The sequence below is a fragment of the Poromitra crassiceps genome (genome assembly GCF_964638095.1).
Source record: "Poromitra crassiceps genome assembly, chromosome: 12".
NCBI classification, from domain to species: domain Eukaryota; kingdom Metazoa; phylum Chordata; class Actinopteri; order Beryciformes; family Melamphaidae; genus Poromitra; species Poromitra crassiceps.
In genome coordinates, this window is record NC_139632.1 from 15,368,206 (window position 1) to 15,394,392 (window position 26,187).

The window sequence follows — 26,187 nt, forward strand, 5'->3', positions numbered from 1 at the left end:
CATTAATGCAAGAAAACGGCACAAGCTTTATAGGAAAATGTCTACGAGTGAAATGACAAGATGATGGCTAAAATGTAGTGTAAAGCAACCTTAATGTACTTGAATATTTTTTAAGTACTGGTTTTGAGAAGCTTATCCGATTCAACTGTCTCACCTGGGTTGAGAAAGGAGACTGCAGGAAAACCATTCCGTTCTTAGGGATCTCTATCCGATACCCCGGCGGTAAGAAGGCATTGAAGCCCAAGACCAGGTCCGGGTGCCCATGGAAGAGTTGTGACACACGGTTTATAACCCCCGGTGTGTCAATGCTATTCAGGAGAACAGACAAGACATTTTTTAGTGGTGGAACGTTGAACAGAGGAAGTGATCACAAATAAGATTAGCCTCCCCTTGTATGTGCTGCATGAAGACAACCAGTTCATGCTCTCAAACAGGGTCCTGCAGCTCTGTCTAAAATGAAGGTAGGCAACTCACTAATGATAATTCACACTTAAATTCCAATATATGATCAAATGTTAGATGACCACAATAGAAAGCTTTAATGCAATTTCTTCCTGATGTTAGGGTCGCTGTGAGACATGTAGATTTAGGTGCGGATACTTGATGGCCAAGACACACTTGGTAACTGAAGTCTCGATAACTAGGAACGCTGTGGAACTTGATAGCTGGGTCTGCAAGGTTCGAAAGATGGGAACTGTTGCAGAGGGTTGTCGTGAGAATAGTCTATGAACAACTGCAGAGGACCTGCAGAGCAAACCTTTATAGGTCCCGAATATGACATCACCTTGTGTTATGACATCATCAGTGAGACCATCCGAGAGGCATGATTTAGACACTTATGAATCATGACATCATCACCGTCTGTGACATCATCAGTGATCTATGACATCATAGTGGGAATGATGACATCATCTAACAGTACCCCCCCTCTCCCGGACATGACATCACCTTGTGTTATGACATCATCAGTGAGTGATCTATGACATCACAGTAGGAATGATGACATCATCCTAACACCTGATCCATATTAGAAGAAAAAAGATTACAGGAAATCTACGATGGATCCTTGTATGGGTATATTTAGAAAGTTGTCAAATTCCCTACACGCTCGTATACAGTTTAACCAATGCGGTGTCATCCTTTTCTATGAATCCATACATTCAAGTTGGTTGTTTTGTAAATTGCCATAGCTACTGTACCTCTGTGACTTGAACTCTTTCATGATGTCAAGAAACTTGTTGTATATTCCAGGATCATTCCCAAACCGTATTTTGACTTGGTCCAGATATGACAAGGCATCTTCAACCTAAAGACAGAGACAAAATGACCAAATCAATGCAGCACAAAGCAAAATTACAGTCTCACCAGGAACTAAGGAGAAGCATTTTCACTCACATCTGTGCTGTTCATGAAACAGATCCAACAGAGATGCAAAGCCAATAGCTTTAAAAAGGTTTGACAGGACAATGGCCTGACTACACATCTGTTGTCAAAGGTTCATCGCTAATCATGCTGCCATGCATGATTAGACAGGCACATAACGTTACTCCTATTGGGTTCCAAGCCCCTTGGCTAAAGATCGAGAAAATTGCATTGCAGGATTTCTCGATACAACAATGGATCATCCAAATAGCTAACGTTTGCTGTCTTCATTGACAAGTGAAGTGTTAAATCAACACACAAGCTAGCGTTCCTGCCACTAACGTTACAAATAAATAAATAAACAGGAGTGTATACAAAAAACAGGAAGGCGTATTTGTTCGTTGGTCCATATCTGTAATCAGAACGATAAAGAAAAAATAACAATTTGTTCACACAAAGCATTGTCAAAAAATAATACACAACTGGAGAGCGTTAGCTTGGCTAACGTTAGCCAACAACCAGTGATTTGACAATAACTCCACCACAACACCTACTAGCGTTAACGTTACACAGACACGATGTAATACAGCCTGGATATGTTGTTACAGTTGGTAACTAGCCAACAGTGACGCGTTTGCCGATATGAAAATCATTCGTGCAAAAACAAAGACATTTTCAATGAAGCTGCTAATCAAGTGAACAAGCCGTTCTTTGCTAACGTTAAACGTGAACCGGGCTCGCGTCCTCCACTTTGTTCAGGGTGGCTGAAAAACGAACAAGGAGGAACTTCGAACAGCCGAGGTCGGAGAGTTAACGTTAGCTCACGGTAGCTATTATTGACATCGTAGATAACGAACTACCGTCAACTGTGTTTCGACAGTCAGTGGGCCAATTCATTAACGGAATCTTGCGCACAAGTCTAACCTTAAATGTCATTGTGTTCTGCCATTTAGCAATGAATTACTTTTAATAGGCCAGCGAGCTAACTAACGTTAGCCAGCCATTCCTTTTACTACACTCAGCGTTGGCAGAGAAAAAGAAAGCCGCAAATCCCAAGCAATGATCAGACGAACAAAATGGTTGTGACTGTGTGAGGGGACTTTTCCCTGCTCGTATTCGCTTGTCTTACCTTCAGTTTTTGGAAGTGCTGCTGTTGCACTTGCTTTTGTGTTACAACGTAAGGCTTGTCTTGGATTTGGTTTATTTGCTTCGGGGTGCTGTGTGCCTGGATCTTCGCCATTATCCCGGCGACAGGAGGCTTGAAGCCACTACCACAACTTGAAGGAAGCTTCGGTGTATCTCTAGTTGTTGGCTAGCCGACAAATCTCCCTCTTGGTCGGGAAGCCAGCCTGCCAGTAACGTCTATTGACGCTACTTGCCTAGCTGGACAGTCTCTCTCCGCACAACGCAAAGGACGGAAAATCCACCAGAGTGGAGGGTGATGACAAGCAAGCTGCTACTCGCTGCGACTTTGATTAAACGCCATTATCGCTTTAAAGAATAACTGATAAACAAGCTACGACAAGACGAACCCTCGGAAAATAAGCTTTAGGGACAATGGTTGCCGTTTATCTTATTTAAAATAAGTATCGCCTGTCTCTTTAAATTCGGCGGCAGCGGTCTGTCTTGGCGTCCGGAAGCCAGAGTAGGAGTGAAAAATTCAACTGCGCAGCCGCATAGAGAGGCGGAGCCGACTTCACAAGAGAATTCAGATTGTTCCACACCCCCTTCAATGCTACAAAGAAACAAAATGTTACTCCGTGCGAAACGAAACGACATAGCTACTGTACAAACTAGCTGAATCCACACGAACACGACGAACTTAGTAGTAAACATGTGAGATAAAAGCAAGGATACTGGGATAATTATGGATTTGCACTCTCGCAAAAAGCCAGAAGAAAATGCCGCACGGACATTCAGCATGTACAAGATACAGCTAAAGAGGCAACCCTGACTTTACACTGCATTGCTGAGTGAATTTCAAGGAAGTGAACCACAGATGATTGGGATGTAAAATTGTTTATTGTTGACAGTCTTACACATCAAAATGAGGAACCATTAGAATTAAAAAAAAAGCTTAGAACAGAAAACCATAAAGTACTTTTTTCCATATCTTTCCAAATGAGACAACATGACAGATTAGACCTGTAACAAGAGATGTGGTGGGGCAGAGATCTCTCTGTAAAAGGGCCTCATTTTGTGTAACTTAACTTTGCCACCAACACACACAACAGTGTAGCACTGTTAACATTTTTAAGTTGCGTTATCATTGACACACATGACTTATATACAGGGTTGATGGATGGCTACAACCTTGTTATAACAATTAGGCTACTCTTATGTGACATAATTGTGCATTTTTAGCTACTGCAGCCTGGTTATTCTTCTATGGTACAATTGGGGTCATCCCTATGTTCCCCGGGTCCTATGTTCCCCGTTTTTGTGGGACCAGGGAACATAGAACCCTTATGTTCCCTGGGGGAGGTTAGGTTTAGGCGTGGGAGAGGTTAGGGTCTGGGGGAGGTTAGGTTTAGGGTTAGTGAAAAACAGGGAATATAGAACCCGGGGAACATAGACATGATCCCGTACAATTACTTCCAATTAAATTTTGTTATTTAAATTCCTAACAGCTCCTTTCTTCGATTTTTGGCATTTTTAGCTACTGCAGTCTGGTTATTCTCTCACTGTTTTCAAAGTGGGAGGCGGGCCTCCAAGCAGTTTCAGGGGAGGGTCAGTGAATGAATGGAAGTGAAAAAAATATAGTTATGACATTAGTTATCAAAAGGAGATCACATAGAATAGCCTAAATGTGTAGAATTTGGCTAGAAAGATAGTTCAGCGATACAGTAGTAGTTTTGTGGAACTTTACTGTCCCCCCCACTTTCACAGAGTCAGAAACAAATGCATGCCTTCAGATACACCTTTTATTTATGCATTTGGTGCAGAGATGCTCACAAGTAATTTTTTGCAAGTCCAAGTCAAGTCTAAAGTATTTGAGCTCAAGTCCAAGTCAAGTCTCAAGTCTTTGAGGGGCAAGTCCAAGTAAAGTCTCAAGTCTTTGGTCACAAGTCCAAGTCAAGTCTCAAGTTTCTTATGGATGAGCGTTCTATCATCTGCTGCATGCAATCCGGTCTGCTTAGAACACTGCATAGCTAAAACTAAGGAATTCATATTATCCTCACTCCTTATCTATTAGAATACAATAGCAGCAATTATTAGAGATGACATTAGTAGATATTTCCTTAATGTTAATGCACCAAAAAAAGAAAAAGAAAGTCCCAAACCTCAAGTCCAAGTCAAGTCTCAAGTCTTTGAGGACGAGTCTCAAGTCAAGTCTCAAGTCACTGTGGGTGAGACTTAAGTGCGACTCAAGTCCAAGTCCCAAGTCCAAGTCCTCATCTCTGATTTGGTGTAGTCTGAAGTAGCGAGGGGGAGGGGTGCCTTTTTCCAAGCTTTGTCTGGGGGGAGGCCTAGGTCTTGGCAGCTAGTTTCCAACGTTGTAACCACTGTTGAAGAGTCAGTCCTCCTTTACTCATCTCAGCCAGGACATGCTGGGCTGGTTGATCACACCTACACACACACACACACACACACACACACACACACACACACACACACACACACACACACACACACACACACACACACACACACACACACACACACACACACACACACACACACACACACACACACACACACACACACACACACACACACACACACACACACACACACACAACAGGAAAAGAGTTAGGCTTTTACCTAAAAGCCAAAGTTGAAAATAATACACGTTATAAATGGTAAGAAAAACAAAATCTATTATTGAGTGAAGTAATCAATATATAGGAAAGGTTTATGCCAAAGTTGACTGTTAATCAACCCTAAATACTGAAAGGAGGCTAGACATACAATTAAGCTAATGGGTTTTGTGTTGTATCTAGCAGTTTGCTCATCTAAAGTTTGACTCACCAGTCAGAGATGATGGTTTTGAATTGGCCCCCATTGGAAAGTGCCTGTGAGCAGAGCTGGGTGAGATGTCTGGCCCTCGGTACCAGAGACTTCAGGAGCTTCTGATCCTCCTCCGTGACTCTGCACAGCAAGGCTAAGTACAGTGATGAGGGACAGAGAGATGGTATGTTTGCTGTTAGTAAGACTAATTACAATCTTAAAACACACACACACACACACACACACACACACACACAGGACTAAATGAAGATTTTATGGAAACAAGAAATGCATTGTGTAGTATGAAGTTGAACTGTAACTTCAGTAAGATTATGTTGAGTTGTGAGCCATTTCACCTGTTTTAATCATTGCCATGTTGTTAGAAAGGATGAAGTTTATGGGACCTTGTTGAATGAATAACTATGTGACCCTGTAAGCCAATCACCTGACCTGTATACTAAAACGTATGACCTCCATTTTCTTCCATGTTCTTATGAAGACCACTCGGCCAAAACGTTAGCATGTTTGTTGACGTGGTAAAGAATATATTGGTGAAATTGAGGTGAGTCAATTTGTCCCTCACGATCTGTCGATGTGCAACCTGTTTACCTTTGGTATTTGATGTTGGTGCAATCTTAAAAAGTAGCTAATGTTTGTACAGCTATATGCAATGCAAGTCCTTTATTATGCATTATGCTTGCTGCTAGCCCTTTTGAGAGTCAAAGCTTCACTCCCTTACCTTTTTGATCAGGCGCCTGCAGCAGCTCTGCTTGTTTCTGTATTTTCTGCAGAGCAGTGGAGTGGAACTGCAGCAACTGACGGAGAAAACGCAACTCAAGGTGGTGGGAGCGCGCCTGGGAACACAACTCCTCTGGAGCCTGAAGGCGTAGGCAGAGGGAAAAATTAGAGTGTCAAAGTGAGAGAAAGAGGCTACAGAAGAAATTCGATGAAATGAAATTCACCTTGTAGGGCAGCATAATGGACACCATGAAAGGGCTTGTGAAACTAGAAGACGAACAGATTTATCAGATCTCCATGAAAAGCAAATTCACAGCACCCTAGAAATGCAGGACTGTTTGTCTTGTACTTCTGTGCAGTGAATTGCTTTTCATTGACTTTTTTAATTTATTTACTTCAGTTGTTACCAAAAAGAAAGAATAGCAGTTAAATGCACTTTTTGTAAATGGACAGCCACTCTCTGTCCATTTATAAACGTGGAAAAGAGCTAAATCCACAGAAACAAAGCAGGAGCCTTCGGCCCGACGAAGCAGCAGGCCGATATAAACAGACCATGTTCTCACAACGCAGAGGGGCCGTGGCTTCTTTCACTGCTTTCAACACAATATCTCGCATGCCTCTCTAGATATACAATAATAGTCTACTCTTCTGTGGACATCTAGTAGTGCTGAATCTTACAAAATAGTGCCTTTAAAGGAGATCTCCGTTTTGGGGTGGTTTAGCAGATGAATGAATGTATGATAGGCAGAGAGAGACTCACTCTGTACAGTGGGAATGCCAGGCTCTGACACAAGCTGCGGAAGGACGGGGACTGCAAGCGATGGATTGACAGCCACGACGCGGGGATTCTCTGCGTTCTGAAACAGTAGAAACAATTAACTTTTCAGTTTCTGTTCAAGAATAACCAACAATTTCATTAAGAGTATTAGTTGGGTCATCTGTGACGCGATCACATGAGCGTAGAGAGAAGAAAGAAAGAAAAAAAAAATGTAGCCCTCGCACCTTTCGTGAAAATGCGGGCAACTTTTTTGAGAGCCCTAAATCCAAAACGGCTATAATCGGCTATGTTGGAAATTACATTTTCAATGGTTTGGCCTACAATGCTGCAAAGTACACGGTTTCTGGGACTTTTTGGGTCAAACCATTCATAATCGATGTTTTGATTTTACCTATTTTTGACCTTCAAATCCAAAATGGCCACCTATTTTCAGCTCCAAAAGTTTGATTTTCATCGTATAGCATATTAGGCCCTAATGAAAGCTCTGTTCATGCCGAGTTGATTTATAAACAGTAAAACAACGTGTAAGTACAGAGGTCAAAAAGGTCAACATTCGTGGTTCATGAGATGTCATTCATGCACAAATGACATCACTGGTCCACAATTTAATCGCCAACACAACTTAACTCAATAACGGTCAAACTAAATGAATGCCTGCAGTGCAAAACAGTTTAGACTTTTCTGATATACTACTGATTTTGTAATGATACAAAGCTGGTTGAAAATCAGCAGTGTGTTCCTTTAAGTACTAACCCGACCGGAGTTCACCAGTTCAATAAACCGAAGCACCACAAGTAGAGAACAGTCTCTTACCCTTCAACCGTCCTGCGGTCCAGAGCAGGCAGTGAAACCGTTCCAAACTGTCTGGCCTCCAGGGAAATAGAGTTCCGCTGACTGTTGGCTGCATGGATGACCTTACCAAACTGTGGCAGCAGCTTGTCTTGGACAAACTCCTCTAACTGAAAACAGACAGAATTCAGCAAATGTTAAGACAATATATAATTTAGTAAGTCTGCAGCGAAGCGTCGTGTGTCTACTGGTGGAGGTTAAGATGACTTGCCCCTTTACCTAATCAACAGCAATGTTCATGCTTCACATGGAAAATGATGAGATAGAGTACACAGACGGTTCAAAATGATATAATTGCAGCCACAACAAGTCGTGCACCACCTGAAATTTGAGACAATGTGAAGGGTACTACAGTGCCTCTCGCCCAGGATCGGCTGAAAAAAGAACCAGAATGACTGGCCGATTGCATTGGGGTTATTTCTTTCCTGTTGGGAAATATGAAGGGTTGACGTTTTCTACAGCGCCACTGATCAGCTGTGCAATCACCATGAGAAGCACATGAAGCATGAATGCCACAGTACACAGCTCCTGTGCAGTCTAATCCACACAGAAGCATTAACCAAACCGTGCGAGGCAGCTGGATTCATGATTCACGATCACGTGAGAAAGCCATCTTGTCAGAGGAAGGAGAATGCAGCCCAAAAGACATTCAAGTTATCCCGCGATAAGACACATCATTCATTTAGTGCCTGTCCTTTTGCAAACAGTTTCCAATGACGAGTTCCCCGATGGTAACAAACCGTCTGGCGCATCGGGTTTTTAGAAATGATCCCCCCCTACTATAATGGAGGACATCCACACCTCTCTGTGCTGCCGGATCAGCTCCATCTTGGCCGTGGAGTTCCCCTTAATCAGGTCCCTGACGTGCTCCTGTCTGAGATCCTGGGGAGAAACAACAGCAAATCAACATATGTTTATCTTGCTGCAGCTAACCGTGCACCTGAAGTGCCTGAGGGTTTAAAGCCCCAAGGTGGTCTGCGGATGGCACCAAGTGGATAGTGTGTACAAATACATTTAAATACATTTCATAAAAGTTTGATATTGATATTGGAGAAAGGTTGTGAGCGGTTCCACGCCGTCCATACACTCTCTCTTACCACAAGTTGTCTGAAGTCCTGGATGCTCTGATACTGGCTCTGGAGGTTCCCGAGTGCCTCCTGTTGCCTTCTGGCGTGTTGCTCAAGATGGAGACACCGTTCTCCAATATGGTCCCTGGCCGCTGCCTGCATCACACACTGGAGCTCCACCTCTAGCACTGACCTGAGATCAACACAGGGTGTGAGAAACACAAAACACAGTCAACTCTTTCAAAGGAAGAAAAGTATATCCTTTGCTCAGAATCAGTCTATCTAACAGGACTTGCAACGGCAAATTTGTTGCAAACACAAATAAAGAATAGCTAGCGAATACAGAGGATCTAAGGGGTCCAACACTTTAATAATCTCACCGGGCCCCACTCTATAATTGGAGAGCGGAATGGCACGACACAATTGCTCAACGTGGAGCAGGCGAGGCTACGTAGCGGACGAGGCAGCGCAGCAGCCGAGTTGTGTATGCGAGCCCGTGAGGTACGGTAGAAATGAGCGATGAGGAGGAGGAGGAGGAGGAGGAGGGGACGAGGACGAGGCACGGTAGGAATGAGCACTGCCAGTTTAGGGGGCATGGTGAGGGACGCTAGAATACAGTACATAAATTAAATGCCAAATCTTCAGCCCAAAAAATGGTAGTCAATCCACTAGGGTTCCTACTCTGAGGGGGATTTGGAATTCCGTGACTTTACATGACTATAATAAGCATTCCTATGACCAAAATATTATTTCTGGGCACGCCACGGTTGGATTAATATAGGAAAGACACTGCATCAGAGAACTGATCAAATTCCAGAATACACCTCTTAACATTCCATGATATTCCAGAAATTCCATCCCTTCTGGAAACCACGTCAATAACAGCTACAGTTAATTAAGACGGTCCAGCAACCAGACGGGACTTACTGTGCCAGGGCATCAGTGTGATGCTCGTCCCCCAGGACAGACACCTCCTGCTCAGCCTCCTCCTTGCGGCTCTGTAGCTGGTTTCGGAACTGCTGGACCCTGGAACGGGTCTGGGCCAACTCCACCAAACTCTGCTCCACCTCCTCCCACGCAGACTGGATCATCACAGAAAATGCGAGACGAGAACACAAATACACTCTATCACTCACAAATGTTAGGGAATGCATTAACGTAATGTTTGAACTTTTGGAACGCGTGCTGCTTGTATTACAGTGTGTGTATATAAATTATATGTGTGTGACTGCATGCAGCATGTATACGCGCAGCACCTGTAGTAGGTTCTTAACAGGCGGCAACTCATCCTCGTCACGTGATATATCCAGAAGGTGATTGCTTTCATAGCGGAACCTGCAATAAACATGCCAGATAAATAGATAATAAATAGGTTTGAAGCTTCTGAATCTATCAGCGATATGGTCAGGACAAGACAAACAAGCAGGAAATATAAAGGCCATAAACAATAGCCAGTAGGCCATAAACAACCATTAGAACTGGTGTGCCTGAAAAGATAATAATAATAATAATGTGGGTGTTTGTCATACCGCAGAGCTGTGACATCCCGCGTCACATCCAGAGAGGCTAGCTTCTCCTCTAGTTCCCTCTGTTGTCTGGAAGCTAAATATTGCAACGCTGACAGGATTTGGTTTGGAGGATAGTCACTCAACAGGTCCTGACGACATGACAACAGCAACATATTTGTAGTGTAAAAATCAAGGACATAGAAGCTAGCTAGTAGCAAAATGTCTTGGTAAAATCCAATCAAAGTCTACCAACCTCCACAGCACTTAACCAATACTGAAACACCACAGCCCTCTGTTCACGGGTCATGCTGACAGAGAAAGAGAGAAAGGGTGGTGAATTCAAGTAAGAATGAAGTTGACAATGTAAACAAGTACAGTATGTTGTGTAGTGCTTACTGTGTGGCTGCAGAGGGCGCCATCTTCAGTTCACTATCTTGGAAAGACTGGAAGAAGAGGACCCTCTCATCACATAGCTCTCTCACTTCACGCTAATGAGAGGAACACACAACACAAGAAACACAATGATTTGCTTGAACCAGGAGCTGTTTAACTTCATGTGTGACAGTAATCTCGACCTGTATTACCCAGGTCGCACTTGGAAAAAAAGAGATTTTTAATCTCAATGAGACTTTTACCTGCTTAAATAAAGGATATTGATTGATTGATTGATTGATCAGATTTGTGTACTGATCTTTGCCTGACTCATCTATGACTGACCAGGTTACCTTGGCCAAATAGTCATGGGGTGAAAAAACTCATCAGCTCTCATCGTTATTCTTCTGACATGTTAAATGCCAAAGGCCGGTCCTAACTCTACTCAGTCAAAAACAGAACACATGGTGGATTTGGGCAGCTCTTACCAGGACCTGTGCCTCTGCTGCGGTGCTGGAGCTCAGGTGGTCGCGATCACTGCTGGACGGCTTACTGTCAAACAACACTTCAATCTCTGCCTTCCTGAAATACACAGCACAGTACTTGTTATTTTTCAGATTTGAACTGCTATGTGGTGTGTGTGTGTGTGTGTGTGTGTGTGTGAGGTTTTGAACTTCTATGTGGTTTTTGTGTGTGTGTGTGTGTGTGTGTGTGTGCGTGCACGCGCGTGTGATTTGAACTGCTATGTGGTGTGTGTGTGTGTGTGTGTGTGTTGTTCTAAGTTCTCTGCCTTACTTGGCTAATTGCTCCAGATGGCGGCAGTGCTCACTGATCTGGTGCGTGTCATCAGACAGCACCTCGCGGGCCGTGGTGCAGCGCTGCCTGAAGGCCTGTAGCAGCAGCTCCCTGCGCTGGCTCTCCTCCACCTGAGCCCGGGTTCGGCTGATGGACCGCTCTGTTCAACAGTGACGGTAGAAAACACTGGATAGTTTAAAATATTGTAGAACAAAGCGCAGCAAACGGCAGCCATGAGCTGGAGAGGTTAGAGATCAACACACACAATGCATAAGAGAAATGTGCTTAAAAATAAACAATAGTTCACAATAGACACGCTCTGCTGCCAATCCTTAAGTAAGCAGGGTTTGATCTAGGCCGTGTCACTGTGCCAAAGACCCACTTCAATATAAAGGGTCCCCTGAAATCTGGCTAGTGCAGTTGATCCTGTTCAAAACCCTAGTGATGGAGGCTTCAATACAGCTGGCACTGAGCACTGCTTTTTAGGTGTGTACAAAATATTAGGATCATGGGTGCCAACTTTCGATACTTTTATGTTCAGTTAAATAAATGTAGCAGGAGAAAAAGCCCTTTTATTGTCACTCTTCTCGCAGCCAAGCCAATCATGGCCAGTGTTGTTCCACTCAGCTTTACTTGTGACGGGCACACCAGCAATCCAGCATTGTGCTCGAACTCATAACAATACACTCTGCTTCAGTGCACATTTGGCTTCAAAAACACATTTCCACAATCCAGGCAGAGAATCAGATGAAGACAATTTCATCAACTCCAGCCTGTTGCTTCAGACAGAATGATTTAGATAACTCAAGCCTGTTGCTTCAGACAGAATGATTTAGATAACTCAAGCCTGTTGCTTCAGACATAATGATTTAGATTGTGTCTCTATATACACACATTTCCATGTTTTGTTTCTCTTCATTTTTTCTGTATTAGCCAAGAATGAGCTAACCAGGGGAATTTGATCATTGTACAGTATTTCAAGCCATCCAGCCCCCTCTACCAACAGTAGAGGGGCCTCCTCTGCTCCCCCCCCCTCTTGTGATGACACAGCAACTGAATAATAATAATAAAAATAATAATAATAATAATAATAATAATAATAATAATAATAATAATAATAATAATAATAATAATAACTTGAACACAGAACCATCTGGAACACATTCTTGGAAAACTGTTTTTCGAAAGGGCAGGCGTGTTCAAAAAATACCTGGCAGGTGATTGGATGAACCAACTGTCTCTCTATCACCATCTAGCACAGGCTCGCTTCTCGCTGTTGTCATCGTGCGTTCATGTGCTCATCGGATGGTTACATTTTCCGAGTTGGCCAGTCGTTGTTCCGACGCGCGGGTGTTCATGTGCTTATAGTGTCGGAATGATCGGAAATATGGAAACCATAGCAACGAGGTGATGGGTTGGCTGAGACTAGCGTCACAGTGCAGTCATGTTGCTATCCACGTAGGCAGAAACAATATGAAACTTTATATTAGTGATTTTCAACTAGACTGGTTGTAGTCTACAAGCAATATCTGTGGGAATGTAATGTTATTGGAGGAGGCGCACCATGCAGATAATGTTATTGCCCCTACCTGAGTTGTTATCATGTAATAGATAAGTTTTCTAAGTAAACTAGGTCACTCTATGAGGACAGTAAACTAACGGTAATAGCCTACCATATTAAATGACATGACAGTGACATGTGAGCAATAAACAGTTGATGCAAAATACACTAATTACATAAAACGTTTCTTACTGTCAACAAAACATCCACTCTTGTCCGCCATGTTTTCTGCATATATGACGTCAACTCGGCAACTCGTGTACCAAAGTTCTCACAGAGTTGCCGACTTGAGCGGCCGAATTTTCCCTCTCGGAATCACGTTTTTTCCGATTACTCCGACAGCACATGGACGCACGATCACAACTAAATCCTGCCCGTAACTGCCTCTGGATGCCGATTGGTCCGGCCCACTGCTGCGATGGACCAATAGCTTGGAGCAAAAAAGAAGAAGAAGCTTGGAGCACGGCAAGATTGATTTCTCACACGATTGTGATCTCGCAAATCCAGCTACCTCGCAAGGTTAATGTTCATACATGGAAAACCATGATTTTCAGTGACCCAGGTTTCCCTACAGAAATTCTCAGAATTTTTGTTTTGTTTTTAAACTGATGGTGAATAAACTGATGGACTAACCTTCTGTGGCCAACTGTTCCTCTGTTCCACTGATCTGAGAGTCCAGGTGACTGATCTCAGCTCTCAGCTGCTCTATTTTCTCCTGAAGCTCTCTCCGCTTTGCAGCCTCACTCTGGTCCTCAGCCTGCTTCAACTGAGCATGTACAGACACACAGAGAAGGAAATACAGATCATTATGTTATTGGCTATACATTGTATAGCATTAGGTGGGGTCACTCAAGATCACTCCATACATTCAAATTTAGGTTTATGAATCTGCTCTAGAACATTAAGCAGGATGATCCTATGTTAAATGGCAAGCCTGAGACTGGGCAAATTAATAGAAACTGTGTTTCTAATTATGATGTGGAAATAAATAATTGCGTAAGAAAATAAATTGTACCTCTTTGTCTTGAAGCATGTTGGACCTTGACGATCGTGTCAAGGAAATTATTATTGAAATGGTAAAAGAGATGGTAGTCGTGGCTCGTGGTGGTCGAGGAAATTCAATATTCGGACATTAGGCTAAGCCAGCGATTCCCAGCCTTTTCAGACTCATGGCCGACTTGAGAATCTCAAAAATGTCTGTATCCCACGATCTGACCATAAACAGTATGGAGGTCAAATAATGCGTTCTCACAGAACACTTTTTATTTTAACGATAAAAGGAGCTGTCCATCAGCACCACACAGAAATCAGAAACTAAAAGTGGGCTGTCTGCAATAGGGTACTTAACAAATTGGTTACAAATTATATGACAACAACAATGGAGAAATGCATTCTCATACATAAAAATAACAATTACCTCTCCCCCCCCCCAAGAAAATCATAATGTTTTGCAAATGATTTGGCGGCCCACTTGCAATACCTTTGTGGTTCACCAGTGGGCCCTGGCCCACAGGTTGGGAATGGCTGGGCTAAGCCAATATGGGCAAACAAATTACATGCATAGCATTAAAGTATGCATACAATGGCAAAGTGGTGACAGAGACAATTCAGTGATCAGAAGGTCAAAGAGTAGTACAGCCAGTGTGTGTGCCCATCACACCTGACCCAACAGCCTCCTACCCGATCGCTCATTGAAAGTTACTCTGGATAATAGCAGCTAAATGCATAAAATGTAAATGGCTAGTCAAGTTGCCAGTTCCAATTAAACTCTTACTGTTAACATTGCCTGTTATACACTTTCAATATCAATGGCAGTGCTGCTGCTATAATATGAAGTCAACATCATAAATAAAATGTGTTGTCAGTGGCTGTGTGATCCAAACAGAGACAAGAATTTCAAAGAGCCACAAAGGATACCACTGAAGATTGCCACGCATGATCCTGACATTCCTGCAAGAACAGACACAAATTCAAGGACAGACAACGCATCATCTTCCCATCTGACCAATTTAATAAAAGTGTGCAGACAGAGAGAGACTGGGGTTTACTTCAGAGTATTCTATGAGCTCATAGATAGGCCTAAGGTACATGATGATGTATGTACAAGCAAGAGACACGTCACCTCCTAAAAACAACTCCTCTGACCTTCATTAGAATGAACCTGATTTAGACAGCACTAACCTCTGTTGATAAACGTGTTGGATGACATATTTCCATATTGACGTCCCTGCCCCAACACACAGCCTGTAAAGTAAATAGTAGAATAAGCATCATTTGTGAGGAGTGGGGGTGTTGACTGTGATCAAGTTAGGGAAGGGAAAGTCAAGGCAATATGATACCCACGTTTTGAAATAGCTGTCCTGAGGCAAACTCTTTGGAGGGAGACTGAACTCCTCTGTAGCCCACCGCTTCAGCTCACGCACAAGGTTCCCGTCCGCCATTATTTTGGCTTCTTCTTTTTTCTGACCAAACGACGGCAGCAAAGGGGACAATAAATCGGTAGTTAGCGTCAGCGAGCTAATGTTAGCTAATTAAGCGAGCTAACGCTACTTCGCTGGTAATTGTTGTCTATGTCCAATTAATTTTGGACTTACTTGATGCTGATACGTCTCTGTGGTTTGCGTTTCAAGCAATTTGAGTTTAGCGGTACACTTGTTATTAATCTTCACTCAAACGGCCAACTTCCCGCTCTCCGCCATGACAGGCCGGTACCCGCCCACTTCCTCTTCTTCAATGGATTTGATTGGCGGTTGGCAGTACCCGCCCACTCTGCCTCTGATTGGCTTACATGTCACAATTCTTCTTTGTGTTTTTGGCGGATTGTAATACCAACGCATACCGCCATCTACTGTACCGGAGTATGTAGAACAGGATCAAGTTTTTATTGGTCTAGCAAAGAAATAAAATAAAAATAAAATAAAATGTAAGAAACTACTATTAAACAACCGGGTCTTTTAAGGATTATATTACCCCTCTCTATGTAATCCATACCTTATCTCCTTTTGTTCCTAGTATCCCTTCCAAATCCCATCCTCTCTTACCCTTTCTTCATTATAAACACAGTGCATTAATATGTGTTCAGCATTTTCATCCATATTACGATAGAGACAGTCCACATGTCTGGGAACGCCCACAAAATGTTAAACGACTGGCGCGCGAGTGGGGTAAAACCGCCCATATATCTCATGGGCTGACTCACCAAAAGACGGTGCTGCGGCTCTAAACTACAGGTTTGGGGGTTCTAGAGCAGAACACAAGACGTCTGCTCAGATGTGCGTTTACTGCGGTGGTTAAATCCCCAATCGTGTCTGCCTGGGCTGGGCTATCAGCTAAATTCTAACTTTGCTGAATGGATAGAACAGGGGTTTTTACCCCACCCTGACCACGCCCCCAGCCAGGCTGAGCCAGCTAAACCAGCGTCTATGATGAGACGTGGCCTCAACCTATACCCTGTCACTTCTCATCACTCTGACTCCTCATGCAAACCCAGAGTAACCCAACCAATCATCACCCCTCATGTCTAAATCCAAACCAATCAGAGGCAGAGTAGGGCAGGCCATGCAATGCTTTGAGGTACTAATATTAAATAGAATGTCTCGTTTGGTGGTTGTGTCAGAGGTGTATTACTTACCCAGTCAGCCCACTGTTTAAAGAGGCACAGTTGATCTAACCTCACGTCACCAGGCTCTCTCTCAGAGAAGGAGCCTGGTGCCCATTAATGGCACTGCATGCAGAGAGCAAGCATAATGAATTCCTTCAAACTTGGAATAAAACAGGACATAAATCAGCCAACCAAACACCGGTTCTTTAGTTCCAACAGCTTTTATTAACTGTAATACATAGAATCAACCATGTAGTAGATGTCTAAATGCACAGCATTAGACTTTATGTCTGCAGGAGCATGATATTGCATTATTTCAACCGACCTATACTCAGTGTAGTCTTGCAATGGTACAGTAAACATGCTGCACATACTGCAGAGCCCTCAGTGACTGTATTTAAAGGAGAATTCCGTTATTTTTCAGCCTAAACCCTATTTTCTTAAAGGAGAACTCCACTGAAAAAACAATGCTGATTTATTTTGCACATTATCTCACACATATCCAAAAACTGTAAACAGTTGTGCAGGCATCCATTTAGTTTGACAGTTATTGAAAGTTGAAATGGGTAGGAGCTCTTCATTCGTATACTCTGGCTCAAATATGGGCGACCATCGAATTCAAAGGTGTCATCTATATTTTCAAAATCAGCTAAACACTCAACCATTACTTACAAAATCTTTCAGATAACACTAAGATAAGCTTTCTCCACCAACACAACAAACTCCTCCTGGCTCAACCCGCCAGTGGACTCATTATTTTCTTGTCATACCTCCAGCTCTCATGTTTCCACAGCCTTCTACTTCCTGTAACCACGCAACTCTCGCGAGACCTGAGTGAGATTTGGATGAAGCGGAAGGTAAATATATATCTCTCACATAACAATCTGAGCCAATCAGTGGCAAAAACAACCTCGTTTAGTGGACCTACATTGACGCCCGTATGATTATATTGCAGCCTGTGCAGCTGCCGTCCAGCTGACATGCTCTCGCTCAATACTGGACCTAATTCCAAAATTATTGCTCTGATTACCGGTAGTCACAAAAAGTTAGGAAAATAGAGTCCAGGTTGAAAAATATTGTAATTCTTCTTCAAGTAAATCATAGCCTTTTCTTTTTTCTTTTTGGTAGAATGAAGTCCATGATAATTGAGCTATAGTTATTCTCTCTCTGTTTTATCATATTACAAATAACTTAGACCTGAGGATAACAAAAACTAAAATGCTCGCTCTGCATTTCAAAATCCACAATAATGAAAATGGTATAACAATATATTTTAAGTAAGGCTTACAGTTTCTTCTTTATAGCGAATACAAAAATAAAAAAAACAAATGGAAATCAACCCACACATACATTTGAAAACAAAATACATTCATAATGAGAGCACACAAGTCAAAAATAATCCCCCAACGTTGTTAGCATGAAGAAGTAAATGTGCTGAGTCGCTATTCTCACTTCCTCTAGGTCTAAAATATCAGGAGAGGTCTTAGATTGTAAGTCTTCAGCACCATGTTGACGACATGGAGCCGTCCAGCCGCTGGGACCAACTCAGTCAATAGTGTCCATCGCTCAATGCGCTAGTCTTAAATTTACTCACAGTTACCTTATCCTGGTAAAGAGATTTAAAACTGATACAGATTCCTGAAACAAAAAAATGTAGAAGTTTGGTTATTTATTTTGCATATATTAAAGGGGTTCGTTGACTACTGTTCCTAAACAAAGAGCGTTCTCACCTTTGTCGACCGTGTTTTACTGAACACGTTCCAGAAGCGCAGGGTCTCGTCTCCAGCCCCTGTGACGATCGCCTCGCCGTCGGGGGACATAGCCTAAAGGAGAACAGAAAAACACATGTGACTTATGAGGCCTGAAAATTGTTATGGAACATCGAGGCTATACAAATCAAGGGTGACAGGCTTTAGCAGTGTGCACCAAAAACTAAATTCTGCACAATTTAGGCAGAATATACTAGCACATGCCCACACCATGTATACTGTAGACATTCCCTTTAAACACACAGAGAGAGAGAGAGAGAGAGAGAGAGAGAGAGAGAGAGAGAGAGAGAGAGAGAGAGAGAGAGAGAGAGAGAGAGAGAGAGAGAGAGAGAGAGAGAGAGAGAGAGAGAGAGAGAGACACACACACACACAACAACACAACACAACACTATACAACACAACACAAACAACACAACTGACCAGGTAGAGGACTCTGTATGAGTGTCCTGTGAGTTTGGCCACTTGAGTGAGTGCTGGATACTTCCACACCAAGATCTGGTTCTGAGAGTAGCCATGGGTGCTCACCTGGAAAAGGAGACTGTTCTTAGTGTCTTTTGCATCATCAGTATTATACTACAAGGTATACTGGCAGCTCTACTGTCCGCTACATTGCATTTTACAGTGTGCCACCTGCACAAAACTGGAAGAGGGAACTAAAACATTCAGTTTTTCGCAATGGCAGGTGGTCGATTGTGTGAAAGTCAAGTCAAGGGGGGGGGAAGGTACTCAGACTGAAGAGTCTTTGCAACATGATGTGTTGGGGTTTATGGAAACAGTCTTAATTTTGAGAAACACTAGCACTAACAACACTGGCTACTAGGGCTGTGGCGATTCACTTATCTCCCGATTCGATACTATCACGATTCTTGGGTGCCGATTCGATTTATATTGCGATTCTTAAGTATTGCGATTCTACGATTATTGCGATTCGATATTACGATTTATTGCGATTTTTGTTTATTTTTTTATTTTATTTTTTCAGTTTGTTTGCTTTTTTACACTAGATTAGAACATGGGAAAAGTTGAATCATACACTAGAGACTGTATATTATATATCATGAGTAGGGCTGGGCGATATAGTTAAAAACAGGGGTGGACTGGGATCATAATTCAGGCCGGGCATTAGATACCAAGCAGGCCAGGCCGATATGGGCCAACGCGCGTGAAATTTGGGCCATTTGAAGCCAGATTTGGGCCGTTTGAAGTCCAATTTTACAATGAGATGCACCCACTTTAACCCTGAAGTGTAATTATTACTTCAGACTAACTAATAAAGTAATAAAACCACTAGTAAACCAGTAGGCGGCGCCTGGCCTGCTGTTCAGTGAGTGGCCTGACTGCAAGCACCCAAAAAAAAATTTTTTTTTTTTTTTTTTTTTTTTTTAATTTGCGATTATCGATTCTGGAATAAAAGATCGATCCAAAAAATCGTGACATTAAAAATCGCGATACTTAGGTGAATCGATTTTTTCCCCCACCCCTACTGGCTACCAATCGGATCGACTACACGATTGCTTCCCAAACTGTGGTCCGCGGACCACCTCCGCCAGAGAATTGCAAAAAAATTAAAAATAAAAATAAAAATACAGACAACAGTTTTTACATAAACACATTAACCGTGAGGAGTAGCCGGATTGAGCCGATTTTCAGAAATATTATATTTCTGAAATTATATTATATTATATATTTGGGAAATATCACAATTTTGAACATTTACTTTCAGAGGCTGCAGCAGGCTCAGTTTTAAAGCCAGAGTGAAGATTCTGGTATCATATGAAACTAGAAGACCTAAGGCAGGCATGTCCAAAGTCCGGCCCGGGGGCCAATTGCGGCCGGTGGACTGATTTTAAGTGGTCCTTAGCTTGTCTCTCAAAATATACTATATGTCGCCCTCCACACAGTATTGGTTAATCAAGCAAGTTCAGTTTGCATTTTTTCCATTCACCTAACGATGGCAGCACCCATATACAGTTTGTAGACAAGCACCAAGTAGGAACAGCACAGATATAACTAATGTTATCAGATCGTAAACAAAATCCTTAGAGTACAATTGTACTGTATGTGATTTTTTATAACCCATTATCTAATCTGGCCCCCATTAGAAAAGGAGACCCCTGACCTAAGGAATTGATTTGTACCAAGTAACACCATGTCATGCTGGGGGGGGGGGGGGTATACGCAGTGGAAGTGGTCCCTGGGGAATGCCTGGACTAAACTATAGTGATGTTTATAAACATGAGATATCCCACCTGTAACATGATCATCCTCCCCTCAATGTAAGCGTTATGACAATAACAAACATCACCATTTTTGTAACTCTACTGGCCACAGCCAGCACTCAAGTGCACTGTGTATGTCAAGTCACTTACCAGCTCGTTAGCATGCTTGGACCAGGCCAAGTTGCAGACCTGTGAGCCTGTGTCCATACACTGCAGCGGCTGCGAGGTCAGGGTGTTCCAGAAGCGAATGCAGCGGTCGGCGGTGCCGCCCCCAGAGGCCAGCAGGCCGTGCTGGTGGGGGGACCAGGCGATGGCCTTCACTGCAGCCAGGTGGTCCATGTAGGTTTGCACTGGGCTCAGTGAGGAGTGGTTCCAAACCAGGAGCTGAGATGGCAGATAACACCGGCAGAGAAAAGTCAGATCCTAGACAGAGAAGTAGATGCACTTTGTGTGCAACTAAAAAGCTTTTTGTATCGACCACAATGAATGATATGCCATTGTTCTCCGTGCTAAGGGTACAATAATATATCTCCATGCATGCAAGTTCACATTTTGACTGAATTGGGAGTTTTGTGACAACTCTGTGCTGCTATCTTCCTCATCGCTGAATAACTAGAGTAAATACTATAAGTGGCACTGGCCGGTTCAACTAAAATAATCAACCTTGTTGTCGTTGCCTCCAGAGGCCAGCAGCTGATGGTCAGTGCTCCACTTCAGGCCGCACACTTCCTGCCTGTGTCCCTGCAGCCGTCTCTCTGACTGAAGAGGAGGCGTCCGCACGTCTCTCTGAAGAATCATACGGTCTCGGCTGCCCGAAGACAGCTGGTCTGCATTCCATGCTAGCGCCCCTGCAGACAGACACACACAGTAATGCTGACTGTTTCTCGTCCTTTTCTTTTTCATTGTGTCTTGTCATCTTATTGTGACTTGAACACTCCTTTAAATAAAAGCGCTTTATGATGCACGTATGTCTTAGCACTGCAAACGTTCTCACCGACTCTGGCTGTGTGGCCTTCCAGGGCAAAGAGTTTCTTCCCGGCACCAGCGTCCCAGATCTGCACGTAGCCTTTGTGAGTCCCCACTGCCACCAGGTTACCCTAAAGCCAACCAGAATCCTATCACTAACAAAAACTGAACCCAAACTCCACCATGGAAGTGTCAGGAGGACAGTAACTAAATGGTTTGGTTGGGAAGTTATCGATGACAAAGAGTCTATACTCACCCTTTCTGACCAGCCAACTGATGTGACCAAGTCTCCCTCCACTGATAAATCACACAGTCTTGTTACCTGGGGAAAAGAAAGGGTTAGCAAGTGATTCCCTGTGGGACAGCAAAGTATTGACCGCCTCCAATAAATATATTATACAATTGAGAATGATGCTCCCTCATTTCATACATATCCATCTGCCTGACCTGTACCTGGCTGGTGCAGGCGCTCCAGAGGTAAACGCACGTGCCCAGGCCGACACTGAGCACGTTGAGGGAGGACCAGTCCACCAAATTGAGGTAAAAGTCATCCTGCAACTCTGGAGCATCCAGGACCTTAAAGGGGATCTTGGAGATCTTACGGGTTGGCTTCCGAGGGGAGCGCAGCAACTTCTGACTGCAACAGGAAAGGTCAGACATGATGAAACCTTGATGCCAAAATGTACAGTTAATCACACAATGTGCTTGTTTAGTGTAAACAACAGTTAGGAGGTTTCTAACAGAATGAAAATGAAAATGTCCTTTTACCTTTTGCTGCCGACAGGTGATAGAGAGTACGGGGAGATGCTGTTGCCATCGTCTGGTGGTGAAGACCTCTTGGCACTGGGAGAGTACTGCAAAGAACACAGGTAGATATCAGCATGCAACAAGCTTCATTAAAATAAACACAAAACCCACAAAAGAAAAATATATAATTTATCGGGTATAAGGCTAGCCCTATCCACTTTATTCCTAGCTGCCACGATGCCTTACGTGAAATATGGGCGCTTCTTCCGGTGTAATCCTCCCAGCCCCCTCCCGCCGTTACCTTGCTGACACAGACACAACATAGCCCATCTGTAAACAATGTTTCAAAGCTGCAGGCGAAGGGAGCAAATCACGTCCAGCTTGGCCAAACATCTTGCCGATAAATATCCCGACTTGTTCAAAGAGCAACAGGTTTAGCAGATGTGATAGATAACATAATTACATTCCCTTAAATAAGTCGTAAAATGAGTGTTATTTATTATTTTGTGACAAGCAAACTTTTTTCACCGTCGGTGTTTGACGAGGAAATGCGCTCAGTACGAGCGCCGCAGACCCTCTACCAACAAGTAACGTTAACCAGCTGCTATATTGTGGAAGGTCAGGCACATTCTAGACCAGACCTTGTACCCATAATCTTTTTACAGCGGGGCATTCAAAAATAAGGTGGATATAATAGCAACATTCTACTCTGGACTCTGACCATATATCTATGTCTGTTGTTTTGGCAGCTAGAGTACAGTGTATAAGGAGTATGTGATGAAATGTTCCTACAGTGAAGAGACTCCTCTTTTCAGGCGTGGAGGGCTGCAGACGCCTGTCCTCTGTCTGGGGATCCTGGACCGTCTCGATGCCCGCGCCCAGCAGCTCATTCTTCAGCAACGCAGAGTAGGCCAGCCCATCCACTACACACACAGGAATAATAATAATATAATTTGATTAATAAGACGTACACTTAAGAAAATAATATAAATATACAATCCCGGGAGGGCAATGTGCATAAGCAAACAATACAAAGTCCAAAATAACCGTATGGCCCCATCAAAGCTTGGGGTGGGTATGAACCCTAGGACCCCCTCTCCCTTCCCTTGGCAAACAGCTATACGTTTATCCGCACACTCCACAAATAGTGCTTACAATTTAGCATTATAGTTGGTTGATAGATCTGTAGCAGTTTTCAACCATGGAGTGTGCTTTGATGTTCTCTGCATATTGAGCTGTATGAACAAGTAACAGAGGAAGAGGCATAATTTCCATTGTTGCATGGTATCCATCATGACCGTCTGGCTGCAAAACTGTTATTCACCTTTGCTATTATCAGAAGAGGCATCCTTTGTTTTTCTATTCTGACTTGGTGACTTCTCATTTTCCTGTTTGGAAATCACAAAGATGTTATTGGTGTTAAAATTGTACACAAACATTTCTCTGATAACATGTTTTCACACAGTAATCAACTTAAACACGCACACACATCGCACCATTTTAAGCTGCCAAACACACATACGGCTTCTCTCTCACACAAGCACAGACTCTCGTCTCAAGTAATTCAACCACAATTTCGGTTCATACATTGATCCTGTGGAAGCTGATATTCCAGTTGGCCCCTGCTCTGCTTGGGATGAATCGGTCTCCATGCTTACTGGGGGAGGACAGCGGGGAACTCGTAGGTGTCAATCCTCGCACAATCTCAGTTTGTTTCTGCACAATCAAAAAGGTGTGCGACATGTTTATCTTGTTTGTGTACATGTATGTGTTTATGCACCAGTCACTTTTTAAATCAATATATGATTGGGTTTGATGTACAACATTTTTCTTCTTTAGGATAATATAAGCAGCTAACAATGGAGACAAGGACAAGGACTCACAACAGGACTGGAGTTGTCATTCTGAATGTTGATCTGTCTCAGGAGGCGGTGTTCATACTCTGGATCCATCCTAGGTTGGTATCTTGATACCACAGCCACAGGCTGGGAAGCTAGTCAATAAAAAAAAAATCCACCAGTTTGTTGTTAATGTTTAGCATACCGACATGCATATTTTTGTTATTATGCTGGTTTCTATTTTTGGGTCAACATTGCTAGTTTGGGGTAACTTATGTAACGTTATAGTGTCCAGCATTTAGCTCAACGCAGAAAGTGATACTTTAGTTACAAAAACATTGACTGGGAAATGGCATGAAATGTAACTAATGGCTTTCGCCATTCAAGTTAGTCCTGTGACTGATATAGTGTATAGTAACGTTATATTTGACTGATCCTTGCCCTGGTCTGGATGAAAGCTAACGTTAACGTTAGCTATTAATGTAACGAGCTAACTAGGGTTAAGCTAGTAGCTAATCGTCTTTGCTAATGACATCGTACATACCACAAACAAACCCGTCACGGTTTATCGCCTCACAGACACTTTAAAATATCAGCAACAATACCACTTGTCGGAGGTAACGTTATCCTGGGAAACTAGCGATATGTTTGAAGTTGTACTTGTTACCCACTCTCTCTAACTCAGGCTACTGGCTACTGGCTAGACAAAAATGACATTGCATTGTGGGATTTTTTTGGAACTCCAATGAGGCACCGCCTCTTTTGCAAACACGGAAATGCCACATTTGTTGTCAAGGGGAGAGTCAAGCGAGACTTCCAAATGGGATTGTCTCCTTGGCCGACTGGTTAGCGTGTTCGTCCTTGGTGGTATGTTGTGTGAGCAGCCAAATGAGACCCGGGTTCGGTTCCCCCAGGTTCCCCCTAAACTAGTAAGAATATAATTCTCAGTGCGGGATTTCCATTCGTCCTAAGGACTGTCAATCAACTAGCTCTGTTCCGGGAGCAACAAATTCTCAACAATTAGCACTGACCGTTTTTCAGAGTAAAATAAACTTTTTGCACAAGCCTAGAGCACACAGCCATTGAAAATGATAAATGCGCACAGTAAAACTATATATTTTATAGTTTTACTGTGCACATTTAAATTAAGCATTTAAACGAAGCTATACAATACAAATTATGTTTCTGTATGACAATAACTGTTTCAATAACATTGAGAACGTTCTTCTCAGTATCTAAAGAGATAAATGCTGTTCACTGGACTGGATAGCCTTTACAAATTGGACAGTGGACACCCCCGTGTCCAATATGTCAGCACAAACCATATATGCACGCGCTCGGGGAGACCTCCTCTATGACATCCCACTCTCAGCTAAGGCCAGTAGGAGTAAAAAAATAATAATATGGCTGCCCGTCAAACCCACCCAAAGGCACTAATGGTGACATTTCTGGACAGCTACTGGACAGTGGACACCCCCGTGTCCAAGATGTCACCACAAACCATATATGCATGCGCTCGGGGAGACCTCCTCTATGACATCCCACTCTCAGGCATATATGGTTTGTGCTGACATCTTGGACACGGGGGTGTCCAGTGTCCATTTTGTAAAGGCTATGCAATCCAGTGAACAGCATTTATCCATTTAGATACTGATAAGAACATTCTCAATGTTATTGAAACAGTTATTGCCATACAGAAACATAATTTGTATTGTATAACTTCGTTTAAATGCGTAGTTTAAATATTTAAATGTGCAAACTTAACACTTTTTCAGTGCATTTTAAAAACATACATTACGTTGCTTTTACTTTGAATGCAACCGGAAGTCATATTGTTGCTAGCTCACTGAACAGGAAGTCTTATTGCTGTCAGCGTTACGGAGCTCAATCAACTAACGTAGTTGGTATGTACCCACCTACTACGGAGTCCGAAAAGCGAACTTATCAATGAGGAGTGTTGATCCAACAAAAACTGCCAACAATGTATTGTGTAGTCGTGCAGGGACCGGCCGGCTGCAGCAAACAAGACAGGACCTCCAAATGGTGCTCGCAGAGCATTTTGTTTG

General features: G+C 43.0%; 2 protein-coding genes across 2 annotated transcripts; both read right to left on the reverse strand.

The window, feature by feature from the left end:
• Positions 1 to 4,309: 4,309 nt before the first annotated feature.
• LOC310786043 (HAUS augmin-like complex subunit 5) lies at positions 4,310 to 15,441 on the reverse strand. Its single transcript, XM_083647227.1, has 19 exons — positions 15,325 to 15,441; positions 15,163 to 15,225; positions 14,899 to 14,931; positions 13,997 to 14,021; positions 13,615 to 13,747; positions 11,421 to 11,580; positions 11,114 to 11,207; positions 10,650 to 10,741; positions 10,507 to 10,561; positions 10,275 to 10,402; positions 10,002 to 10,080; positions 9,673 to 9,827; positions 8,776 to 8,938; positions 8,480 to 8,560; positions 7,643 to 7,788; positions 6,812 to 6,908; positions 6,053 to 6,191; positions 5,335 to 5,467; positions 4,310 to 4,932 (listed from the first exon to the last, which is right to left on the reverse strand). The coding sequence occupies exons 1-19, from the start codon at positions 15,420 to 15,422 to the stop codon at positions 4,833 to 4,835; spliced, it is 1,974 nt and encodes a 657-aa protein (XP_083503353.1). The 5' UTR covers positions 15,423 to 15,441; the 3' UTR covers positions 4,310 to 4,832.
• Positions 15,442 to 16,879: 1,438 nt separating this feature from the next.
• Positions 16,880 to 24,806, reverse strand: LOC310786462 (fizzy-related protein homolog). The gene is made up of 14 exons (XM_083647677.1): positions 24,666 to 24,806; positions 24,167 to 24,276; positions 23,871 to 23,999; positions 23,608 to 23,671; positions 23,076 to 23,206; positions 22,305 to 22,390; positions 21,990 to 22,173; positions 21,793 to 21,858; positions 21,565 to 21,667; positions 21,234 to 21,418; positions 20,721 to 20,954; positions 18,772 to 18,876; positions 18,313 to 18,405; positions 16,880 to 18,220 (listed from the first exon to the last, which is right to left on the reverse strand). The coding sequence occupies exons 2-14, from the start codon at positions 24,233 to 24,235 to the stop codon at positions 18,179 to 18,181; spliced, it is 1,491 nt and encodes a 496-aa protein (XP_083503803.1). The 5' UTR covers positions 24,236 to 24,276; positions 24,666 to 24,806; the 3' UTR covers positions 16,880 to 18,178.
• Between the last annotated feature and the right edge of the window lie 1,381 nt (positions 24,807 to 26,187).